The sequence below is a fragment of the Oncorhynchus clarkii genome, chromosome 30 (genome assembly GCF_045791955.1).
Source record: "Oncorhynchus clarkii lewisi isolate Uvic-CL-2024 chromosome 30, UVic_Ocla_1.0, whole genome shotgun sequence".
NCBI classification, from domain to species: Eukaryota; Metazoa; Chordata; class Actinopteri; order Salmoniformes; family Salmonidae; genus Oncorhynchus; species Oncorhynchus clarkii.
Genome location: NC_092176.1, coordinates 40,237,484 through 40,262,374, shown reverse-complemented (window position 1 = coordinate 40,262,374; position 24,891 = coordinate 40,237,484). Strand labels below are relative to the sequence as shown.

General features: G+C 46.1%; 1 protein-coding gene across 1 annotated transcript in view; it reads right to left on the bottom strand.

Moving 5' to 3' along the window:
• The window catches only part of LOC139389341 (extracellular matrix organizing protein FRAS1-like), a 342,095-nt gene that overhangs the window by 4,838 nt on the left and 312,366 nt on the right, over positions 1–24,891 (bottom strand). Inside the window, exons 59-70 of the mRNA XM_071136017.1 lie at positions 24,467–24,627; positions 19,063–19,207; positions 18,591–18,796; positions 18,190–18,346; positions 15,340–15,540; positions 14,902–15,089; positions 14,328–14,603; positions 8,406–8,638; positions 6,602–6,762; positions 6,259–6,473; positions 1,081–1,231; positions 422–689 (exon numbers count right to left, since the gene is read on the bottom strand). Of these exons, the coding sequence (XP_070992118.1) occupies positions 422–689; positions 1,081–1,231; positions 6,259–6,473; positions 6,602–6,762; positions 8,406–8,638; positions 14,328–14,603; positions 14,902–15,089; positions 15,340–15,540; positions 18,190–18,346; positions 18,591–18,796; positions 19,063–19,207; positions 24,467–24,627 (2,362 nt within the window). The remainder of the gene's footprint in view (positions 1–421; positions 690–1,080; positions 1,232–6,258; positions 6,474–6,601; positions 6,763–8,405; positions 8,639–14,327; positions 14,604–14,901; positions 15,090–15,339; positions 15,541–18,189; positions 18,347–18,590; positions 18,797–19,062; positions 19,208–24,466; positions 24,628–24,891) is intronic.

Genomic DNA, 24,891 nt, shown 5'->3' with positions numbered 1-24,891 from the left:
TTCCAGAGCTGGTAGGGAGAATCAAAGGACTTGGAATATCTATTTATCTATATCTATAACTGTATATAACAGTATGTCTGTTTACTGACCTGCTGTAAGAGGAGGTGGCTTTCCAGAGCTGGTAGGGAGAATCAAAGGACTTGGAATATCTATTTATCTATATCTATAACTGTATATAACAGTATGTCTGTTTACTGACCTGCTGTAAGAGGAGGTGGCTTTCCAGAGCTGGTAGGGAGAATCAAAGGACTGGGTATATCTATTAATATATATATCTATAACTGTATATAACAGTACGTCTGTTTACTGACCTGCTGTAAGAGGAGGTGGCTTTCCAGAGCTGGTAGGGAGAATCAAAGGACTTGGAATATCTATTTATCTATATCTATAACTGTATATAACAGTATGTCTGTTTACTGACCTGCTGTAAGAGGAGGTGGCTTTCCAGAGCTGGTAGGGAGAATCAAAGGACTGGGCGCTCCAGATGAGCTGCATGTCGAACTCTATCCCCCCCAGGTGGTCCGGGACCATCAGGTGGGACTTGTGCCCAGGCAGAGTGTGGTGCTCGGGGACAAACTGGCCCCTGAACTTGGCGTGTGTTTTGAACTCGATGACCAGACGGCCATCTTCTCTTATGTAGATCCTGATGATCTGGAGTCTGGCTGACAGAACGCTGTCTGTCTGGATGCCTAGTGGACACAGAGACATACCAGTTAAACAGAGTTACACAGAGACATACCAGTTAAACAGAGTTACACAGAGACATACCAGTTAAACAGAGATACACAGAGACATACCAGTTAAACAGAGTTACACAGAAACATACCAACCCCTTATACACCTCCCCCCACACATACACCCCCCCCCACACAGCCCCCCTCCCACACACACACAGCCCCCACACACACAGCCCCCCCTCCCACACACAGCACCCAACACACAGCCCCCCCTCCCCCACACACACAGCCCCCTCCTCCACACACACAGCCCCCCCTCCCCCACACACAGCCCCCCCTCCCCCCACACACAGCCCCCCCCACACACACCCCCCCTCCCCCCCCACCCCCCCCCCCCCCTCACCTGTCCTCCAGAGCACGGTGTCGTAGAAGAAAGAGAACTCCATTTCAGTGTGGTGTTCCAGAGAAGCCCAGCCCCTGGGAGCTGTTACGTAGATATACGACACGTAGAGAGGAACCTGCACCGTCAGGAACGACTGGGCCGAGTCACGCACCTGGAGGGACATAGCGCAAGACATGAGATAAAGTGACAGGAAATAACACTACTCAACCAGGAACAACAGAGTCACGCACCTGGGGGGGGTGGACATACACAAGACATGGCATAAGATGAGATCATATTACATTACATAATGTAATGCTACTAAACATGGCATGATATAAGGTGATATACAGTGGCAACAGCTGTAGCCAGTCCTAGAATGTTTTGCATACTGTGGTTGGGATGAGTCACATGTAAACTCTATCTGAGCATTCAAGGCTTCTACTGCCTGTGTGCTCACATGACTGGGAAACCAAAGTCAATGCAAATCAACCTGACCAGCCAATGTGGACACAATAGTACTGTGGACTCCAATCATAATGTCTTATTGGGTGTAAATGGATATCTGGGTTAATATTATGTCCATATTATGTCCAACAGGAGTGAATTCAGAGCATGATAAACACTAGAGTACTATGTGACCCCTAACCCACTATGTGAACCCTAACTCTCTATGTAACCACTAACCCACTATATGACCCCTAACTCTCTATGTGACCCATAACCAACTATGTGACCCCTAACTCTCTATGTGACCCCTAACCCTCTGTGACCCCTAACCCTCTATGTGACCACTAACCCTCTATGTGATGCCTAACCTTCCATGTGACCCCTAACCCTGAATGTGACATGAGAACCCTCTATGTGACCCCTTACCCTCTATGTGACCCCTAGCCCTCCATATGATCCCTAGCCCACTATGTGGCCCCTAACCCATTATGTGACCCCTAACTCTCTATGTGACCCCCTAAACCTCTATGTGACCCCTAACACTCTATGTGACCACTACCACTCTATGTGACCCCCTAACCCTCTATGTGACCCCCTAACCCACTATGTGACCCCTAACCCTCCATGTGACTCCCTAACCCTCTATGTGACCCCCTAACCCTCTATGTGACCCCCTAACCCTCTATGTGACCCTCTAACCCTCTATGTGACCCCTAACCCTCCATGTGACCCCCTAACCCTCTATGTGACCCTAAGCCCTCTATGTGACCCTCTAACCCTCTATGTGACCCCTAACCCTCTATGTGACCCCCTAACCCTCTATGTGACCCCCTAACCCTCTATGTGACCCCCTAAGCCCTCTATGTGACCCCCTAAGCCCTCAATGTGACCCTCTAACCCTCTATGTGACCCTAAGCCCTCTATGTGACCCCCTAACCCTCTATGTGACCCTCTAACCCTCTATGTGACCCCAAACCCTCTATGTGACCCCTAACCCTCTATGTGACCCCTAACCCTCTATGTGACCCTCTAACCCTCTATGTGACCCCTAACCCTCTATGTGACCCCTAACCCTCTATGTGACCCCTAACCCTCTATGTGACCCCCTAACCCTCTATGTGACCCTCTAACCCTCTATGTGACCCCTAACCCTCTATGTGACCCCTAACCCTCTATGTGACCCCTAACCCTCTATGTGACCCTCTAACCCTCTATGTGACCCCTAACCCTCTATGTGACCCCTAACCCTCTATGTGACCCTAAGCCCTCTATGTGACCCCCTAACCCTCTATGTGACCCTCTAACCCTCTATGTGACCCCTAACCCTCTATGTGACCCCTAACCCTCTATGTGACCCCTAACCCTCTATGTGACCCCTAACCCTCTATGTGACCCCTAACCCTCTATGTGACCCCTAACCCTCTATGTGACCCCTAACCCTCTATGTGACCCCTAACCCTCTATGTGACCCCTAACCCTCTATGTGACCCTAAGCCCTCTATGTGACCCCCTAACCCTCTATGTGACCCCTAACCCTCTATGTGACCCCTAACCCTCTATGTGACCCTCTAACCCTCTATGTGACCCCTAACCCTCTATGTGACCCCCTAACCCTCTATGTGACCCCTAACCCTCTATGTGACCCTCTAACCCTCTATGTGACCCTCTAACCCTCTATGTGACCCTCTAACCCTCTATGTGACCCTCTAACCCTCTATGTGACCCCCTAACCCTCTATGTGACCCTAAGCCCTCTATGTGACCCCCTAACCCTCTATGTGACCCTAAGCCCTCTATGTGACCCCCTAACCCTCTATGTGACCCCTAACCCTCTATGTGACCCCTAACCCTCTATGTGACCCCCTAACCCTCTATGTGACCCCCTAACCCTCTATGTGACCCCTAACCCTCTATGTGACCCCTAACCCTCTATGTGACCCCCTAACCCTCTATGTGACCCCCTAACCCTCTATGTGACCCTAAGCCCTCTATGTGACCCCCTAACCCTCTATGTGACCCTAAGCCCTCTATGTGACCCCCTAACCCTCTATGTGACCCCTAACCCTCTATGTGACCCTCTAACCCTCTATGTGACCCTCTAACCCTCTATGTGACCTCTAACCCTCTATGTGACCCTCTAACCCTCTATGTGACCCCTAACCCTCTATGTGACCCCTAACCCTCTATGTGACCCTCTAACCCTCTATGTGACCCCCTAACCCTCTATGTGACCCTCTAACCCTCTATGTGACCCTCTAACCCTCTATGTGACCCCTAACCCTCTATGTGACCCCTAACCCTCTATGTGACCCCCTAACCCTCTATGTGACCCTCTAACCCTCTATGTGACCCCTAACCCTCTATGTGACCCCTAACCCTCTATGTGACCCTCTAACCCTCTATGTGACCCTCTAACCCTCTATGTGACCCCTAACCCTCTATGTGACCCCTAACCCTCTATGTGACCCTCTAACCCTCTATGTGACCCTCTAACCCTCTATGTGACCCTCTAACCCTCTATGTGACCCCTAACCCTCTATGTGACCCCTAACCCTCTATGTGACCCCTAACCCTCTATGTGACCCTCTAACCCTCTATGTGACCCCCTAACCCTCTATGTGACCCCTAACCCTCTATGTGACCCCTAACCCTCTATGTGACCCCTAACCCTCTATGTGACCCCTAACCCTCTATGTGACCCCTAACCCTCTATGTGACCCCTAACCCTCTATGTGACCCCTAACCCTCTATGTGACCCCTAACCCTCTATGTGACCCCTAACCCTCTATGTGACCCCTAACCCTCTATGTGACCCTCTAACCCTCTATGTGACCCTCTAACCCTCTATGTGACCCCCTAACCCTCTATGTGACCCTCTAACCCTCTATGTGACCCCTAACCCTCTATGTGACCCCCTAACCCTCTATGTGACCCCTAACCCTCTATGTGACCCCTAACCCTCTATGTGACCCCTAACCCTCTATGTGACCCCTAACCCTCTATGTGACCCCTAACCCTCTATGTGACCCCTAACCCTCTATGTGACCCCTAACCCTCTATGTGACCCCCTAACCCTCTATGTGACCCCTAACCCTCTATGTGACCCCCTAACCCTCTATGTGACCCCTAACCCTCTATGTGACCCCTAACCCTCTATGTGACCCCTAACCCTCTATGTGACCCCTAACCCTCTATGTGACCCCTAACCCTCTATGTGACCCTCTAACCCTCTATGTGACCCTCTAACCCTCTATGTGACCCCCTAACCCTCTATGTGACCCCTAACCCTCTATGTGACCCTCTAACCCTCTATGTGACCTCTAACCCTCTATGTGACCCCCTAACCCTCTATGTGACCCCTAACCCTCTATGTGACCCCTAACCCTCTATGTGACCCTCTAACCCTCTATGTGACCCCCTAACCCTCTATGTGACCCCTAACCCTCTATGTGACCCCTAACCCTCTATGTGACCCCTAACCCTCTATGTGACCCCTAACCCTCTATGTGACCCTCTAACCCTCTATGTGACCCTCTAACCCTCTATGTGACCCCCTAACCCTCTATGTGACCCTCTAACCCTCTATGTGACCCCTAACCCTCTATGTGACCCCTAACCCTCTATGTGACCCCTAACCCTCTATGTGACCCCTAACCCTCTATGTGACCCCTAACCCTCTATGTGACCCCTAACCCTCTATGTGACCCTCTAACCCTCTATGTGACCTCTAACCCTCTATGTGACCCCCTAACCCTCTATGTGACCCCTAACCCTCTATGTGACCCCTAACCCTCTATGTGACCCCTAACCCTCTATGTGACCCCTAACCCTCTATGTGACCCTCTAACCCTCTATGTGACCTCTAACCCTCTATGTGACCCCCTAACCCTCTATGTGACCCCTAACCCTCTATGTGACCCCTAACCCTCTATGTGACCCTCTAACCCTCTATGTGACCCCCTAACCCTCTATGTGACCCCTAACCCTCTATGTGACCCCTAACCCTCTATGTGACCCCTAACCCTCTATGTGACCCCTAACCCTCTATGTGACCCTCTAACCCTCTATGTGACCCTCTAACCCTCTATGTGACCCCCCTAACCCTCTATGTGACCCTCTAACCCTCTATGTGACCCCCTAACCCTCTATGTGACCCTCTAACCCTCTATGTGACCCCTAACCCTCTATGTGACCCCTAACCCTCTATGTGACCCCTAACCCTCTATGTGACCCCTAACCCTCTATGTGACCCTCTAACCCTCTATGTGACCTCTAACCCTCTATGTGACCCCTAACCCTCTATGTGACCTCTAACCCTCTATGTGACCCCTAACCCTCTATGTGACCCCTAACCCTCTATGTGACCCTCTAACCCTCTATGTGACCTCTAACCCTCTATGTGACCCCTAACCCTCTATGTGACCTCTAACCCTCTATGTGACCCTCTAACCCTCTATGTGACCTCTAACCCTCTATGTGACCTCTAACCCTCTATGTGACCCTCTAACCCTCTATGTGACCTCTAACCCTCTATGTGACCCCTAACCCTCTATGTGACCCTCTAACCCTCTATGTGACCCTCTAACCCTCTATGTGACCCTCTAACCCTCTATGTGACCTCTAACCCTCTATGTGACCCTCTAACCCTCTATGTGACCCTCTAACCCTCTATGTGACCCTCTAACCCTCTATGTGACCTCTAACCCTCTATGTGACCCCCTAACCCACTGCAGGGCGTATTGTATTGTACCTGGAAGTCGGCAGTGACAGAGCCTCCACAGACGTCGATGAGTTCCGTCATGTCGTAGTAGGCATCGAAGGTCCAGATGCAGCTCTTCAGGTTGAGGTGTTTATACAGCTGGATGCTCTTAGCCTCTCGGACACCAGGGTTGAACTGGTACGGTCTGTCATAACCCGGACCCAGAGAGATACTGTCATACTGGACATCATCCAGGAAACCCGTCTCTGAAAGACACATCAAACACACTTTTGTTAAAGGGAGGATTTATATTATTTGGTGCACACCAGTGTGTGTGTGTGTGTGTGTGTGTGTGTGTGTGTGTGTGTGTGTGATCAAGTGTGTGTACGCTCACCAGAGACCCCCTGCAGGTCTTTGAGAGTGACCAGGTTTGAACAGATATGCTGTTGTCTGTAGATGGACTCCGACAGCAGGAAGTGCAGGTTGTGGAGGGGCATGCTGGACACTAGGGGCAGCATACCGTCCTGGTGGGGGATCTGCACCGAGATGTGGATACTGCATAAGAAAAATAAGATATTAATCAAGGTTAGTGTTCTAGAACTATTATATACCATATGTATGTGTTATAGAACTATTATATACCATATGGAGGTGTTCTAGAACTATTATAGACCATATGGAGGTGTTGTAGAACTATTATAGACCATATGGAGGTGTTCTAGAACTATTATAGACCATATGGAGGTGTTCTAGAATTATTATATACCATATGGAGGTGTTCTAGAACTATTATATACCATATGGAGGTGTTCTAGAACTATTATATACCATATGGAGGTGTTCTAGAACTATTATAGACCATATGGAGGTGTTCTAGAACTATTATATACCATATGGAGGTGTTCTACTATTATATACCATATGGAGGTGTTCTAGAACTATTATAGACCATATGGAGGTGTTCTATAACTATTATATACCATATGGAGGTGTTCTAGAACTATTATAGACCATATGGAGGTGTTCTAGAACTATTATATACCATATGGAGGTGTTCTAGAACTATTATAGACCATATGGAGGTGTTATAGAACTATTATCTACCATATGGAGGTGTTCTAGAACTATTATAGACCATATGGAGGTGTTATAGAACTATTATAGACCATATGGAGGTGTTCTAGAATTATTATATACCATATGGAGGTGTTCTAGAACTATTATATATCATATGGAGGTGTTCTAGAACTATTATATATCATATGGAGGTGTTCTAGAACTATTATATATCATATGGAGGTGTTCTATAACTATTATATACCATATGGAGGTGTTCTAGAACTATTATAGACCATATGGAGGTGTTCTAGAACTATTATATACCATATGGAGGTGTTCTAGAACTATTATAGACCATATGGAGGTGTTCTAGAACTATTATATACCATATGGAGGTGTTCTAGAACTATTATAGACCATATGGAGGTGTTATAGAACTATTATAGACCATATGGAGGTGTTCTAGAATTATTATATACCATATGGAGGTGTTCTAGAACTATTATATATCATATGGAGGTGTTCTAGAACTATTATATATCATATGGAGGTGTTCTAGAACTATTATATATCATATGGAGGTGTTCTAGAACTATTATATATCATATGGAGGTGTTCTAGAACTATTATAGACCATATGGAGGTGTTGTAGAACTATTATAGACCATATGGAGGTGTTCTAGAATTATTATTGGCCATATGTAGGTGTTCTAGAACTATTATATACCATATGGAGGTGTTTTAGAACTATTATAGACCATATGGAGGTGTTCTAGAACTATTATAGACCATATGGAGGTGTTCTAGAATTATTATATACCATATGGAGGTGTTCTACTATTATATACCATATGGAGGTGTTCTAGAACTATTATATACCATATGGAGGTGTTCTAGAACTATTATATACCATATGTAGGTGTTCTAGAACTATTATAGACCATATGGAGGTGTTCTAGAATTATTATTGGCCATATGGAGTTGTTCTATAACTATTATAGACCATATGCAGATATGTTTGTGTTTGGTGAGCTCATCGGTTGGGTAGCTTCTTGTGTTGTAGTATGTTTGGCTGCATGACTGTTTGTGTGTTTGCACACCTGCTCATTGTGTTTGTGTGTGAATGACTCCCTGCTCACCGGTTGGGGTGCTCCTTGTGTTTAACATCCAGATACTTCAGACTGGCGATGAACGACTGGGCCTGGAACCCTCGGGCTGTTCCCGTGGTAACAGGGGTGTGGCATATGGAACCCTCGGTGCCGATGGTTGCTATGTTACTCCTCAGGGGTGTTCCAAGATGGCCGGACTTGTCCCGGGCCTGGGCCACACAGCGCACATGGAACCTCCGAGAGAAATAGATACTGTCCAGGACCTGTGGAGCAAATGCAGTCAATCAATCAGTCAATCAATCAATCAATCAGTCAATCAATCAATCAAGTCAATCAATTAGTCAAAAAGTCATTCAGTCAATCAATCAGTCAGTCTGTCAATCAATTAGTCAAAAAGTCAGTCAATCAATCAGTCAGTCAGTCAGTCAATCAATTAGTAAAAAGTCAGTCAGTCAATCAGTCAGTTAGTCAATGAATCAGTCAGTCAGCCAGTCAATCAATCAGTCAGTCAACTAGTCAGTCATTCAGTCAATCAATCAGTCAGCCAGTCAATCAGTCAGCCAGTTAGTCAGTCAATCAATCAGTCAGTCAGCCAGTTAGTCAGTCAATGAATCAGTCAGTCAACCAGTCAGTCAATCAGTCAATCAATCAGTCAATCAATCCATCAGCCAGTCAGTCAGTCAGTCAGTCAGTCAATCAACAAGTCAATCAATCAGTCAGTCAATCAATCAATCAGTCAATCAATCAGTCAGCCAGTTAGTCAGTCAGCCAGTCAGTCAGTCAATCAATCATTCAGTCAATAAGTCAGTCAGCCAGTCAATCAGTCAATGAATCAGTCAGTCAATCAGTCTGTCAATCAGCTGAAGAAATTCATTTTTGTAAAAGCACACACGCACACAGACACACACAAACACACAGACTACAACAGAACATTCTCCACCACTAGTGACTGATTCTACACTCTTAGAAAGAAAAGGTGCTAAGTAGAACCATAACGGGTTCTTTGGTTTGTCCCCATAGGGGAACCCTTTTTGGTGCTTCATAGAATCCTCAGTAAATGGTTTGACCTAGAACCATTTTATCATCTAAAGGTTCTTCCTAGAACCCTCTATGAACGGTTCCACCAGCCTTATTAGCCATTAAAATGTAACCTTTTCTGACTATCCTAGACTATGAGTGTAAAAAGCATTAAGGACACCTTCCTAATATTGAGTTGCCTTGCCCATTCACCCTCTGAATGGCACACATACACAATCCATGTTTCAATTGTCTCAAGGCTTAAAAATACTTATTTAACCTGTCTCCTCCCTTTCATCTACACTGATTGAAGTGGACCTTCTATGCGCGCTTCGAGGCAAGCAACACAGAAGCATGCATGAGAGCACCAACTGTTCCGGACGACTGTGTGATCATGCTCTCCATTAGAGCATGATAAACAACAGATCAACATTCACAAGGCCGCAGGGCCAGACAGATTACCAGGACGTGTACTTATTGCATGCGTGGACCAACTGGCAAGTGTCTTCATTGACATTTTTAACCTCTCCCTGACCGAGTCTGTAATACCTACATATTTCAAGCAGATCACCATAGTCCCTGTGCCCAAGAAAGAGAAGGTAGCCTGCCTAAATGACTACAGACCCGTAGCCATGAAGTGCTTTGAAAGGCTGGTCATGGCTCACATCAACACCATCATTCCGGAAACCCTAGACCCACTCCAATTCGCAAACCACCCCAACAGATCCACAGATGATGCAATCTCGATTGCACTCCACACTTCTGTTTCCCACCTAGACAAAAGGAACACCTATGTGAGAATGCTGTTCATTGACTACAGCTCAGCGTTCAACACCATAGTGCCCTCCACACTCATCACTAAGCTATGGACCCTGGGACTAAACACCTCCCTCTGCAACTGGATCCTGGACTTCCTGACAGCCTGCCCCCAGGTGGTAAGGGTAGGTAACAACAAATCTGCCACGTTGATCCTCAATACGGGGGCCCCTCAGGGGTGCGTGCTTAGTCCCCTCCTGTACTCCCTGTTCATCCACGACTGTGTCTCCAAGCACGACTCCAACACCATCATTAAGTTTGCTGACGACACAACAGTGGTAGACTTGATCACCGACAACGATGAGACAGACTATAGGTAGGAGATCAGAGATCTGGCAGTGTATTGCCAGGACAACAACCTCTCCCTCAACGTCAGCAAGACAAACGAGCTGATCCTGGAACACAGGAAAAGGAAGGGCCGAACACGCCCTCAATTAACATCGACGGGGCTGTAGTGGAGCAGGTCTAGAGTTTCAAGTACCTTGGTGTCCACATCACCAACTAACTATCATGGTCCAAACACACCAAGACTCTCAGGAGACTGAAAAGATTTGGCATGGGTCCCCAGATCCTCAAAAAGTTCAACAGCTGCACCATCGAGAGCATCCTGACCGGTTGGTATGGCAACTGCTCGGAATCTGACCGTAAGGCGCTACAGAGGGAAGTGCATACAGCCGAGTACATCACTGGGGCCAATCTTCCTGCCATCCAGAACCGATACACTATGCAGTGTCAGAGGAAGGCCCCAACAATTGTCAAAGACTCCAGTCATCCAAGTCTTAGACTGTTCTCTCTACTACGGAAAGCTGTACCGGAGCACCAAGTTTAGTTCCAAAAGGCTCATTGACAGCTTCTATTCCCAAGCCATAAGACTGCTGAACAATTAATCAAATAGCCACCCGGACTATTTACATTGCTGCTACTCATTGTTTATTATCTATGTATAGTCACTTTACCCCTACCTACATGTACAAGTTACCTGAACTAACCCCTACCCCGCATATTGACTCGGTACTGGTAACCCCTATACAGTGCCTTGCGAAAGTATTCGGCCCCCTTGAACTTTGCGACCTTTTGCCACATTTCAGTCTTCAAACATAAACATATAAAACTGTATTTTTTTGTGAAGAATCAACAACAAGTGGGACACAATCATGAAGTGGAACGACATTTATTGGATATTTCAAACTTTTTTAACAAATCAAAAACTGAAAAATTGGGCGTGCAAAATTATTCAGCCCCTTTACTTTCAGTGCAGCAAACTCTCTCCAGAAGTTCAGTGAGGATCTCTGAAGGATCCAATGTTGACCTAAATGACTAATGATGATAAATACAATCCACCTGTGTGTAATCAAGTCTCCGTATAAATGCACCTGCACTGTGATAGTCTCAGAGGTCCGTTAAAAGCGCAGAGAGCATCATGAAGAACAAGGAACACACCAGGCAGGTCCGAGATACTGTTGTGAAGAAGTTTAAAGCCGGATTTGGATACAAAAAGATTTCCCAAGCTTTAAACATCCCAAGGAGCACTGTGCAAGCGATAATATAGAAATGGAAGGAGTATCAGACCACTGCAAATCTACCAAGACCTGGCCGTCCCTCTAAACTTTCAGCTCATACAAGGAGAAGACTGATCAGAGATGCAGCCAAGAGGCCCATGATCACTCTGGATGAACTGCAGAGATCTACAGCTGAGGTGGGAGACTCTGTCCATAGGACAACAATCAGTCGTATATTGCACAAATCTGGCCTTTATGGAAGAGTGGCAAGAAGAAAGCCATTTCTTAAAGATATCCATAAAAAGTGTCATTTAAAGTTTGCCACAAGCCACCTGGGAGACACACCAAACATGTGGAAGAAGGTGCTCTGGTCATATGAAACCAAAATTGAACTTTTTGGCAACAATGCAAAACGTTATGTTTGGCGTAAAAGCAACACAGCTGAACACACCATCCCCACTGTCAAACATGGTGGTGGCAGCATCATGGTTTGGGCCTGCTTTTCTTCAGCAGGGACAGGGAAGATGGTTAAAATTGATGGGAAGATGGATGGAGCCAAATACAGGACCATTCTGGAAGAAAACCTGATGGAGTCTGCAAAAGACCTGAGACTGGGACGGAGATTTGTCTTCCAACAAGACAATGATCCAAAACATAAAGCAAAATCTACAATGGAATGGTTCAAAAATAAACATATCCAGGTGTTAGAATGGCCAAGTCAAAGTCCAGACCTGAATCCAATCGAGAATCTGTGGAAAGAACTGAAAACTGCTGTTCACAAATGCTCTCCATCCAACCTCACTGAGCTCGAGCTGTTTTGCAAGGAGGAATGGGAAAAAATTTCAGTCTCTCGATGTGCAAAACTGATAGAGACATACCCCAAGCGACTTACAGCTGTAATCGCAGCAAAAGGTGGCGCTACAAAGTATTAACTTAAGGGGGCTGAATAATTTTGCACGCCCAATTTTTCAGTTTTTGATTTGTTAAAAAAGTTTGAAATATCCAATAAATGTTGTTCCACTTCATGATTGTGTCCCACTTGTTGTTGATTCTTCACAAAAAAATACAGTTTTATATCTTTATGTTTGAAGCCTGAAATGTGGCAAAAGGTCACAAAGTTCAAGGGGGCCGAATACTTTCGCAAGGCACTGTATATAGCCTCGTTTTATATATTTTTGTTACTTTAGTTTATTTAGTAAATATTTTCTTAATTCCATTTCTTGAACTGCGTTGTTGGTTAAGGGCTTGGTAAGTAAGCATTTCATGGTAAGGTCTACTACACCTGTTGAATTTGGCGCATGTGATAAATAAAAATGGATTTGATTAGATTTGATAGCAACTCACATTATGCTGGCTGGCAAAGTAATGTGTAATTCCTATTGGAATACAGCCAGAGAGTAAGCCACAATTGGAACTTTTAATCACCCACCTGCATTCAGCATGACTGCCAGGGTAGGGAAGACTTATCAATGAGACTGCCTAAACCATCTACACTGAAAAAGCCATCTCAGTAATGGGTGCATTGGAGGTATTTTTACATTGCAAAAGAAAATGATCTACTTTTTACTCCATACATTTCCCAAAAATACAGGTTACATTTCGAATGCTTAGCAGGACAGGAAAATGGTCCATTCACGCACTTATCAAGCGAACATCCCTGGTCATCCCTGCCTCTGATCTGGTGGACTCACTAAACACACACACTTCATTTGTAAATGATGTCTTATTTTTAGAGTGTTCCCCTGGCTATCCATACATTAAGAGAAAAAGAAAATGGTGCCGTCTGGTTTGCTTAACTGTTGGAATTTGAAACGATGTATACTTTTACTTTTGATACTTAAGTATATTTAAAACCAAATACTTTTAGATTTTTACTAAAGCAGAGTTTTACTGGGTGACTTTCACTTTTGAGTCATTTTCTACTAAAGTATCTTTACTTTTACTCAAGTATGACATTTGGGGACTTTTTCCACCACTGCCATTCTCAAAGAACAGTTTAGGAACCCTTCTTTCTAAGAGTGTACCTCTTCCCCGGCACTCACTCTATGGTTTACACCAACCAGTATAGGGTGTGGCATTAGTGACAGTCTACTACTACAACAACATCTACTACTACAACTACTACTACTACTATTATCACTACTGCTGCTAGTACTACCACTGCTCCTACCACACCTACAACTACTACTACCATCACTACTGCTGCTAGTACTACCACTGCTACTCCCACTACTACTACTACTACCATTACTACATCTACTACTACTACTACCACTACTACTACCACTACTACTACCACTACTACTACATCTACTACTACTACTACCACTACTACTACTACTACCACCACTACTACCACCACTACTACTACCACTACTACCACTACTACTACTACCACTACTACTACTACCACTACTACTACTACTACTACCACTACTACTACTACTACAACTACCACTACTACTACTACCACCACTACTACTACTACTACTACTACCACTACTACTACTACTACTACTACCACTACTACCACTACTACTACCACCACCACTACTACTACTACTACTACTACCACCACTACCACCACTACTACCACTACTACTATTACTCAACTACTCACCATATGGTTAACACCAGTGTATGGTGTGGTATCAGTGACGGTCTCGAAGGGTGACCTGGCCCCGTTGGTGTCTGTAGGGGCTGCCACCTCCCAGGAGAAGTGAACAGAGGTCTGGTTGATGCCTGCCTCGTTGCAGCGCTCCCTCATCACAGAGTATTTGGAGTAGTGCGGGTCACACGGCGTCACACACACCAAGGGGTAGCCAGGCGCAGGCTGCTTCTTACTGCCCTCCTTAGACACCTCAGCCACGTTGTCATAGTCTGACAGAGATACCACCTGGGAGAGGGAGGGAGGGTGTTGGAGTCAGTCTAATTGATTGGGGTCAATTCCAAATTTTTTATTCAAGACTGATAACAGAAGAAAGGGTTTCACGTGAAATATGTCACATCATCAATCATATATTAAAGGTAGGCTATAGGCCAGAGAAGATACTGTAAGTATCTATGGCTACAATCTTTGAGGGAAAGTTTAAAGTTGTTTTTTTTGTCTTGGCTCTTTTTCTGGCAAGTTCTGAAAATATTAATTTGATAAAAATGACATTATAATTCAGATTTAATTGAGTAATGCTCCTTACGATGGGCGTGGCCGGGAGAATGAGACTCCCTGCCGCTTCCTGGTCCAGGATGGTGACTGTTGCCGTGGTGAATTCTCCAAGCACCGCCTCCACCGGATCGTCAGGACCGAGGACCAATGAGAAGGATTCGTGCCACTCCCTGTCCTCATTGGACAGAATCTCCACTTTGAACAGGATGTGGTCCATGCCTTCACAGAAAGACCAGAAAAAGTAAAGTCAACATTTCCTTACGCTGCATCGTCGACATGTCATGTAAAATACCTTCAATAATGTAAAAATGTATTACATTTCCTGTCAAAATCCCTCTGAAACGGGTGAATACAAATACACAGGACCCAGTCTGAGCAATCACTAAAGGGAATGTGATTGGCTATGAGGTTCTTGGAGCCAGATATACTATACTACCCATAGTGTTCCTTCTCATTAAGTCTTACTGACCAGGGGTGAATTTGAGGACTCTGCTCTTGGGGTTATAGTCCACTCCGGACTGTGCTGATCCGTCCCGGGTGCTGCAACGGACCTTGGAGGTGCGGTCCTGGTCTCCTGTCCTGACCACCTTGATGTTAAGCACCTCGATGCCGTCTGGCCCGGGGGGCTCCCTCACCTGGTACGACGTCTGCTCAAACTCTATGGTGGGGGCTGGGGAAATGGAACATGCGATGCATTTTTTCATTTTTTTACATTGACTGAGCTTTTTTTGTCTATGTACAAGTACGCCCTGTGTTTCTGTTTGTAATGTCGTACAATGCCGTTATCTTAGGGAATGTAGAACAACGTCAGTGTCCTCCATACAACGTCAGTGTCCTCTATACAAAGTCAGTGTTCTCTATACAAAGTCAGTGTTCTCTATACAAAGTCAGTGTCCTCTATACAAAGTCAGTGTTCTCTATACAAAGTCAGTGTTCTCTATACAAAGTCAGTGTCCTCTATACAAAGTCAGTGTCCTCTATACAAAGTCAGTGTCCTCTATACAAAGTCAGTGTCCTCTATACAAAGTCAGTGTCCTCTATACAAAGTCAGTGTTCTCTATACAAAGTCAGTGTTCTCTATACAAAGTCAGTGTTCTCTATACAAAGTCAGTGTTCTCTATACAAAGTCAGTGTTCTCTATACAAAGTCAGTGTCCTCTATACAAAGTCAGTGTTCTCTATACAAAGTCAGTGTTCTCTATACAAAGTCAGTGTCCTCTATACAAAGTCAGTGTCCTCTATACAAAGTCAGTGTTCTCTATACAAAGTCAGTGTTCTCTATACAAAGTCAGTGTCCTCTATACAAAGTCAGTGTCCTCTATACAAAGTCAGTGTTCTCTATACAAAGTCAGTGTTCTCTATACAAAGTCAGTGTCCTCTATACAAAGTCAGTGTCCTCTATACAAAGTCAGTGTCCTCTATACAAAGTCAGTGTTCTCTATACAAAGTCAGTGTTCTCTATACAAAGTCAGTGTTCTCAAGCTATCAACTCCGAGTTTGTAACTCTACTGATCTCTAGTGAAAGTCTTACACACCCCTTACAGTCTTTACACAGTCTTTACACAGTCCTTACACAGTCCTTACACACCCCTTACAGTCTTTACACAGTCTTTACACAGTCTTTACACAGTCCTTACACAGTCCTTACACACCCCTTACACAGTCTTTACATGTTGCTACCTTAAAATTACATCTAAAAAGGGATTCAATTTCATGTTTTTCCTACCGATCTACACAACCTTGTGAAAAGAAATGATAGTCAACGTTCCTAATTAATAACAATGGACATAATGTTGCCTTAAGAGTTGCTAGAACCTTATTCAAAATGATTCACAGCAGTAATAACAAAAAAAGTTTACAAAATGTAACCTTTAAATAGGCAAGTCAGTTAAGAACAAATTCTTATTTACAATGACAGCCTACCGGGGAACAGTGGGGTTAACTGCCTTGTTCAGGGGAACAGTGGGGTTAACTGCCTTGTTCAGGGGAACAGTGGGTTAACTGCCTTGTTCAGGGGAACAGTGGGTTAACTGCCGTGTTCAGGGGAACAGTGGGTTAACTGCCTTGTTCAGGGGAACAGTGGGGTTAACTGCCTTGTTCAGGGGAACAGTGGGTTAACTGCCTTTTTCAGGGGAACAGTGGGGTTAACTGCCTTGTTCAGGGGAACAGTGGGTTAACTGCCTTTTTCAGGGGAACAGTGGGGTTAACTGCCATGTTCAGGGGCAGAACGACAGTGTTTTACCTTGTCAGCTCGAGGATTCGATCCAGAAACCTTCCAGTTTCCTGGCCCAACACTCTAACCACTCAGCTACATGCTGCTCCATAATGGCTGCCCACTCTAACCACTCAGCTACATGCTGCTCCATAATGGCTGCCCACTCTAACCACTCAGCTACATGCTGCTCCATAATGGCTGCCCACTCTAACCACTCAGCTACATGCTGCTCCATAATGGCTGCCCACTCTAACCACTCAGCTACATACTGCTCCATAATGGCTGCCCACTCTAACCACTCAGCTACATGCTGCTCCATAATGGCTGCCCACTCTAACCACTCAGCTACATGCTGCTCCATAATGGCTGCCCACTCTAACCACTCAGCTACATACTGCTCCATAATGGCTGCCCACTCTAACCACTAAGCTACATACTGCTCCATAATGGCTGCCCACTCTAACCACTAGGCTACATGCTGCTCCATAATGGCTGCCCACTCTAACCACTAGGCTACATGCTGCTCCATAATGGCTGCCCACTCTAACCACTAAGCTACATACTGCTCCATAATGGCTGCCCACTCTAACCACTAGGCTACATGCTGCTCCATAATGGCTGCCCACTCTAACCACTAGGCTACATGCTGCTCCATAATGGCTGCCCACTCTAACCACTCAGCTACATACTGCTCCATAATGGCTGCCCACTCTAACCACTCGGCTACATGCTGCTCCATAATGGCTGCCCACTCTAACCACTCAGCTACATGCTGCTCCATAATGGCTGCCAAAGGTGCTTCCACCAAGTGTTAATTCTGGGGTGTGAAGACAGCTACAATCAAGACATCTACTGTTGTTGTTTTGTTGTTGTTATTCATTTGGAAAATGGTTTATATATTTTTTTCCACCTTGAAGATGTGTAGTAGGTTGTGTAGATCTTTTTTTGGGGTGGGGGTCGAGTTGAAAGCTTTTTTTAAGATGTAATTTTAAAGCAGGAAAATGTGAAGACTGTAATGGGTGTGTTGACTTTCACTAGTGACCGAGTACAACTGGCTATTAAAAAAGAAAAGCACAGAGATCAGTGAAGCCTGTGTGTTGCTTACCGTCCTCGTCGTTAGTGATGGTTACCGTGACAATGTCACTAACTCCCACCATGGCCCCGCTCCAGTGGTCCCCCAGCGGCGTCCCAAGATGCACCTGGAACTCCTCCTCTGGCTCGAACACAGAGTCGTCATTGATGTGCACCGTGCAGTTCTTTATCTGGACCATCATCATCATCATAACATCATCATCATCATCACATCATCATCACATCACCATCATCATCATAACATCATCATCATCATCATAACATCATCATCACATCACCATCATCATCATAACATCATCATCATCATCACATCATCATCACATCACCATCATCATCATAACATCATTGGACAGAGTGCTATATGTATCAACTATTACAACTGAAGAATCTCTGTGGGCCTGATAAAGAACCTACCTTCTCTCCCTGGAGGAAGGAGATACGCGAATCGTCTGCGTTCCTCCTCTCCTCGAAGTCGTCCATCACCATGGCAGACATGGTGCGAGTGAAGCAGCGGACAGAGGACTTGACCGTCAGGTCTCCCGTTCGAACGACGGGGATGTTCAGCACGCCCTCCTTCTCCTTCACCTTGTATGCCGTCTTCTCAAACTGCATGCTGGGTACTGGGAGGATGGCATTGTGGGGTAAATGAGTAGGGATTATGATTGAGGAAGTACTGTACGATGAAACTACAATTTCAGATGGAGTTGTCTGTTTTCCAAAACTCAGCCCCCCCCCCCCCCCCAGCACTACACAGCTGACTCAATCAACCAACTCATCATCAAGCTTGATCATTTATAGTTTGGAAACCCTGCCCTAGAAGACAGGTGTGTGTGTGTGAGTGTGTGTGCGTGTGCGTGTGTGTATAGGTAGGTATTGGTACACGTACGATCCAAAGTATCAGTGATGACCACGGAGGCTTCGAAGGGTTCGAGGAGCACCGCCCCCTGAGGGGAGGAGAGGAACACTACAAAAGCCTCCGCCCCCTCAATGGCCGGGTTCTGAATGTCATCCATGATGGTCAGACTGCACGTCTGAGAGAGAGAGAGAGAGAGAGAGAGAGAGAGAGAGAGAGAGAGAGAGAGAGAGAGAGAGAAGAAAGAGAGAAGAAAGAGAAGAGAGAGAAGAGAGAGAGAGGGAGAGAGGAGAGAGAGAGAGAGAGAAGAAAGAGAGAGAGAGAGAGAGAGAGAGAGAGAGAGAGAGAGAGAAGAAAGAGAGAAGAAAGAGAAGAGAGAGAAGAGAGAGAGAGGGAGAGAGGAGAGAGAGAGATGGAGAGAGGCGAGAGGAGAGAGAGAGAGAGAGAGAGAGAGGAGAGGGAGAGAGGAGAGAGAGAGATGGAGAGAGGAGAGAGGAGAGAGAGAGATAGGGGAAAGAGACGGACCATGACACTGAATTCCTACTCTCAATACAAAAAGCAACTCAAGAAGAAAATAATTTAGGAAATGTATTATATCAATGACATTGTATCTAATGTCAACACATCTATGAAGATTAAATGCTTTGAATTACACCTGCTCTTGAAAATGCTAATCTGACATTTCATAAAATGTATCATTAAACTGGTAAATATAACTGCTATTAGAGTCAATGATAGACTCTGCGGTCTATTACCATAGCAACGTAGTTTTATTACAGGTGACAGGTTCACTACACATCACTGCATTCGTTACCAGAAAGTAAGCTGTCCCTCTTTGAGGTGTCGTAGGTCAACTCCCACCGTACCTAACATCTTTAATATCCTTTAGACGTAAGAGTTAGCATACCCGGTGTTTAAATGTTGATAAGGAATGTATTTGTTTCTCTTCAGTGTTTGTAATTTAGTGTATGTGTATTATTTTGTATTTTGTAAATTGTTTACATGCAGGGACTTCCTGTTAAAGAGACCTTGGTCTCAATGGGACTTCCTGTTGAAGAGACCTTGGTCTCAGTGGGACTTCCTGTTGAAGAGACCTTGGTCTCAATGGGACTTCCTGTTGAAGAGACCTTGGTCTCAGTGGGACTTCCCGTTAAAGAGACCTTGGTCTCAATGGGACTTCCTGTTGAAGAGACCTTGGTCTCAATGGGGCTTCCTGTTGAAGAGACCTTGGTCTCAATGGGACTTCCTGTTGAAGAGACCTTAGTCTCAATGGGGCTTCCCGTTAAAGAGACCTTGGTCTCAGTGGGGCTTCCCGTTAAAGAGACCTTGGTCTCAGTGGGGCTTCCCGTTAAAGAGACCTTGGTCTCAATGGGACTTCCTGTTGAAGAGACATTGGTCTCAGTGGGGCTTCCCGTTAAAGAGACCTTGGTCTCAATGGGACTTCCTGTTGAAGAGACCTTGGTCTCAATGGGACTTCCCGTTGAAGAGACCTTGGTCTCAATGGGACTTACTGTTGAAGAGACCTTGGTCTCAATGGGACTTCCTGTTGAAGAGACCTTGGTCTCAATGGGACTTCCTGTTGAAGAGACCTTGGTCTCAATGGGGCTTCCTGTTGAAGAGACCTTGGTCTCAATGGGACTTCCTGTTGAAGAGACCTTGGTCTCAATGGGGCTTCCCGTTAAAGAGACCTTGGTCTCAGTGGGGCTTCCCGTTAAAGAGACCTTGGTCATCAGTGGGGCTTCCCGTTAAAGAGACCTTGGTCTCAATGGGACTTCCTGTTGAAGAGACCTTGGTCTCAGTGGGGCTTCCCGTTAAAGAGAGCTTGGTCTCAATGGGACTTCCCGTTGAAGAGACCTTGGTCTCAATGGGACTTCCTGTTGAAGAGACCTTGGTCTCAATGGGACTTCCTGTTGAAGAGACCTTGGTCTCAATGGGACTTCCTGTTGAAGAGACCTTGGTCTCAGTGGGACTTCCTGTTGAAGAGACCTTGGTCTCAATGGGGCTTCCTGTTGAAGAGACCTTGGTCTCAGTGGGACTTCCTGTTGAAGAGACCTTGGTCTCAATGGGACTTCCTGTTGAAGAGACCTTGGTCTCAATGGGGCTTCCTGTTGAAGAGACCTTGGTCTCAGTGGGACTTCCTGTTGAAGAGACCTTGGGCTCAGTGGGACTTCCTGTTGAAGAGACCTTGGTCTCAGTGGGACTTCCTGTTGAAGAGACCTTGGTCTCAGTGGGACTTCCTGTTGAAGAGACCTTGGTCTCAATGGGACTTCCTGTTGAAGAGACCTTGGTCTCAATGGGACTTCCTGTTGAAGAGACCTTGGTCTCAATGGGACTTCCTGTTGAAGAGACCTTGGTCTCAATGGGACTTCCTGTTGAAGAGACCTTGGTCTCAATGGGGCTTCCTGTTGAAGAGACCTTGGTCTCAATGGGACTTCCTGTTGAAGAGACCTTGGTCTCAGTGGGACTTCCTGTTGAAGAGAGTCTCAATGGGACTTCCCTTGGTCTCAGTGGGATTTCCTGTTGAAGAGACCTTGGTCTCAATGGGACTTCCTGTTGAAGAGATTGGACTTCCATACCTTGGTCTCAATGGGACTTCCTGTTGAAGAGACCTTGGATGGGACTTCCCTTGGTCTCAATTTCCTGTTGAAGAGACCTTGGTCTCAATGGGACTTCCTGTTGAAGAGACCTTGGTCTCAATTGGACTTCCTGTTGAAGAACCTTGGTCTCAATGGGACTTCCTGTTGAAGAGACCTTGGTCTCATGGGACTTCCTGTTGAAGAGACCTTGGATGGGGCTTCCTGTTGAAGAGACCTTGGTCTCAATGGGACTTCCTGTTGAAGAGACCTTGGTCTCAATGGGACTTCCTGTTGAAGAGACCTTGGTCTCAATGGGACTTCCTGTTGAAGAGACCTTGGTCTCAATGGGACTTCCTGTTGAAGAGACTTTGGTCTCAATGGGGCTTCCCGTTAAAGAGACCTTGGTCTCAATGGGACTTCCTGTTGAAGAGACCCTGGTCTCAATGGGACTTCCTGTTGAAGAGACCTTGGTCTCAATGGGACTTCCTGTTGAAGAGACCTTGGTCTCAATGGGACTTCCTGTTGAAGAGACCTTGGTCTCAGTGGGACTTCCTGTTAAAGAGACCTTGGTCTCAATGGGACTTCCTGTTGAAGAGACCTTGGTCTCAATGGGACTTCCTGTTGAAGAGACCTTGGTCTCAATGGGGCTTCCCGTTAAAGAGACCTTGGTCTCAATGGGACTTCCCGTTAAAGAGACCTTGGTCTCAATGGGGCTTCCCGTTAAAGAGACCTTGGTCTCAATGGGACTTCCTGTTGAAGAGACCTTGGTCTCAATGGGACTTCCTGTTGAAGAGACCTTGGTCTCAATGGGACTTCCTGTTGAAGAGACCTTGGTCTCAATGGGACTTCCTGTTGAAGAGACCTTGGTCTCAATGGGACTTCCTGTTGAAGAGACCTTGGTCTCAATGGGACTTCCTGTTGAAGAGACCTTGGTCTCAATGGGACTTCCTGTTGAAGAGACCTTGGTCTCAATGGGGCTTCCTGTTGAAGAGACCTTGGTCTCAATGGGACTTCCTGTTGAAGAGACCTTGGTCTCAGTGGGACTTCCTGTTGAAGAGACCTTGGTCTCAATGGGACTTCCTGTTGAAGAGACCTTGGTCTCAGTGGGACTTCCTGTTGAAGAGACCTTGGTCTCAATGGGACTTCCTGTTGAAGAGACCTTGGTCTCAATGGGACTTCCTGTTGAAGATACCTTGGTCTCAATGGGACTTCCTGTTGAAGAGACCTTGGTCTCAATGGGACTTCCTGTTGAAGAGACCTTGGTCTCAATGGGGCTTCCTGTTGAAGAGACCTTGGTCTCAATGGGACTTCCTGTTGAAGAGACCTTGGTCTCAATGGGACTTCCTGTTGAAGAGACCTTGGTCTCAATGGGACTTCCTGTTGAAGAGACCTTGGTCTCAATGGGACTTCCTGTTGAAGAGACCTTGGTCTCAATGGGACTTCCTGTTGAAGAGACCTTGGTCTCAATGGGGCTTCCTGTTGAAGAGACCTTGGTCTCAATGGGACTTCCTGTTGAAGAGACCTTGGTCTCAGTGGGACTTCCTGTTGAAGAGACCTTGGTCTCAATGGGACTTCCTGTTGAAGAGACCTTGGTCTCAGTGGGACTTCCTGTTGAAGAGACCTTGGTCTCAATGGGACTTCCTGTTGAAGAGACCTTGGTCTCAATGGGACTTCCTGTTGAAGAGACCTTGGTCTCAGTGGGACTTCCTGTTAAAGAGACCTTGGTCTCAATGGGACTTCCTGTTAAAGAGACCTTGGTCTCAAGGGGACTTCCTGGTAAAGAGACCAAGGTCTCAAGGGGACTTCCTGGTAAAGAGACCTTGGCCTCAATGGGACTTCCTGTTGAAGAGACCTTGGTCTCAATGGGGCTTCCTGTTGAAGAGACCTTGGTCTCAATGGGACTTCCTGTTGAAGAGACCTTGGTCTCAATGGGACTTCCTGTTGAAGAGACCTTGGTCTCAATGGGACTTCCTGTTGAAGAGACCTTGGTCTCAATGGGACTTCCTGTTGAAGAGACCTTGGTCTCAATGGGACTTCCTGTTGAAGAGACCTTGGTCTCAATGGGGCTTCCTGTTGAAGAGACCTTGGTCTCAATGGGACTTCCTGTTGAAGAGACCTTGGTCTCAGTGGGACTTCCTGTTGAAGAGACCTTGGTCTCAATGGGACTTCCTGTTGAAGAGACCTTGGTCTCAGTGGGACTTCCTGTTAAAGAGACCTTGGTCTCAATGGGACTTCCTGTTGAAGAGACCTTGGTCTCAATGGGACTTCCTGTTGAAGAGACCTTGGTCTCATTGGGGCTTCCCGTTAAAGAGACCTTGGTCTCAATGGGACTTCCCGTTAAAGAGACCTTGGTCTCAATGGGGCTTCCCGTTAAAGAGACCTTGGTCTCAATGGGACTTCCCGTTGAAGAGACCTTGGTCTCAATTGGACTTCCTGTTGAAGAGACCTTGGTCTCAATGGGACTTCCTGTTGAAGAGACCTTGGTCTCAATGGGACTTCCTGTTGAAGAGATCTTGGTCTCAATGGGACTTCCTGTTGAAGAGACCTTGGTCTCAATGGGACTTCCTGTTGAAGAAACCTTGGTCTCAATGGGACTTCCTGTTGAAGAGACCTTGGTCTCAATGGGACTTCCTGTTGAAGAGACCTTGGTCTCAATGGGACTTCCTGTTGAAGAGACCTTGGTCTCAGTGGGACTTCCTGTTAAAGAGACCTTGGTCTCAATGGGACTTCCTGTTAAAGAGACCTTGGTCTCAAGGGGACTTCCTGGTAAAGAGACCAAGGTCTCAAGGAGACTTCCTGGTAAAGAGACCTTGGCCTCAATGGGACTTCCTGTTAAAAGAAAGGTAAATACAAAAATGTACCTCCATAGTCTTGCCAGCTTTGAACTCCACCTTCCGGGAGGAGGGGATATAGTCGACCCCGGGGGTGGCAGAGGGGGGATCAGAGGGACGCGTGGCACACCACACAGAGGTCACTGACGACAGGTCACTCCCCTGCCGCAACACCGGAATCTCTATGGTGCCTGGAAGTCAAAGGTCAGACGTTACGGGGTTAGAGGTCAGAGGTTAGGGATACTTCCTGTTCTCCAATGGTTAATGCATGCAGTGAAATACATCTATTGATTCTTGAAGAATATAATTTAGAAATACCTTATGAACTTAATAATAAATCCCTTTTACTCTGGCACAGGGATGGACAACTCCATTCCTCGGGGGCCTGATTGGTGTCACACATTTGCCCCAGTTAACACACCTGAATCAGCCGTGTTTGCTAGGGATGGGCAAAA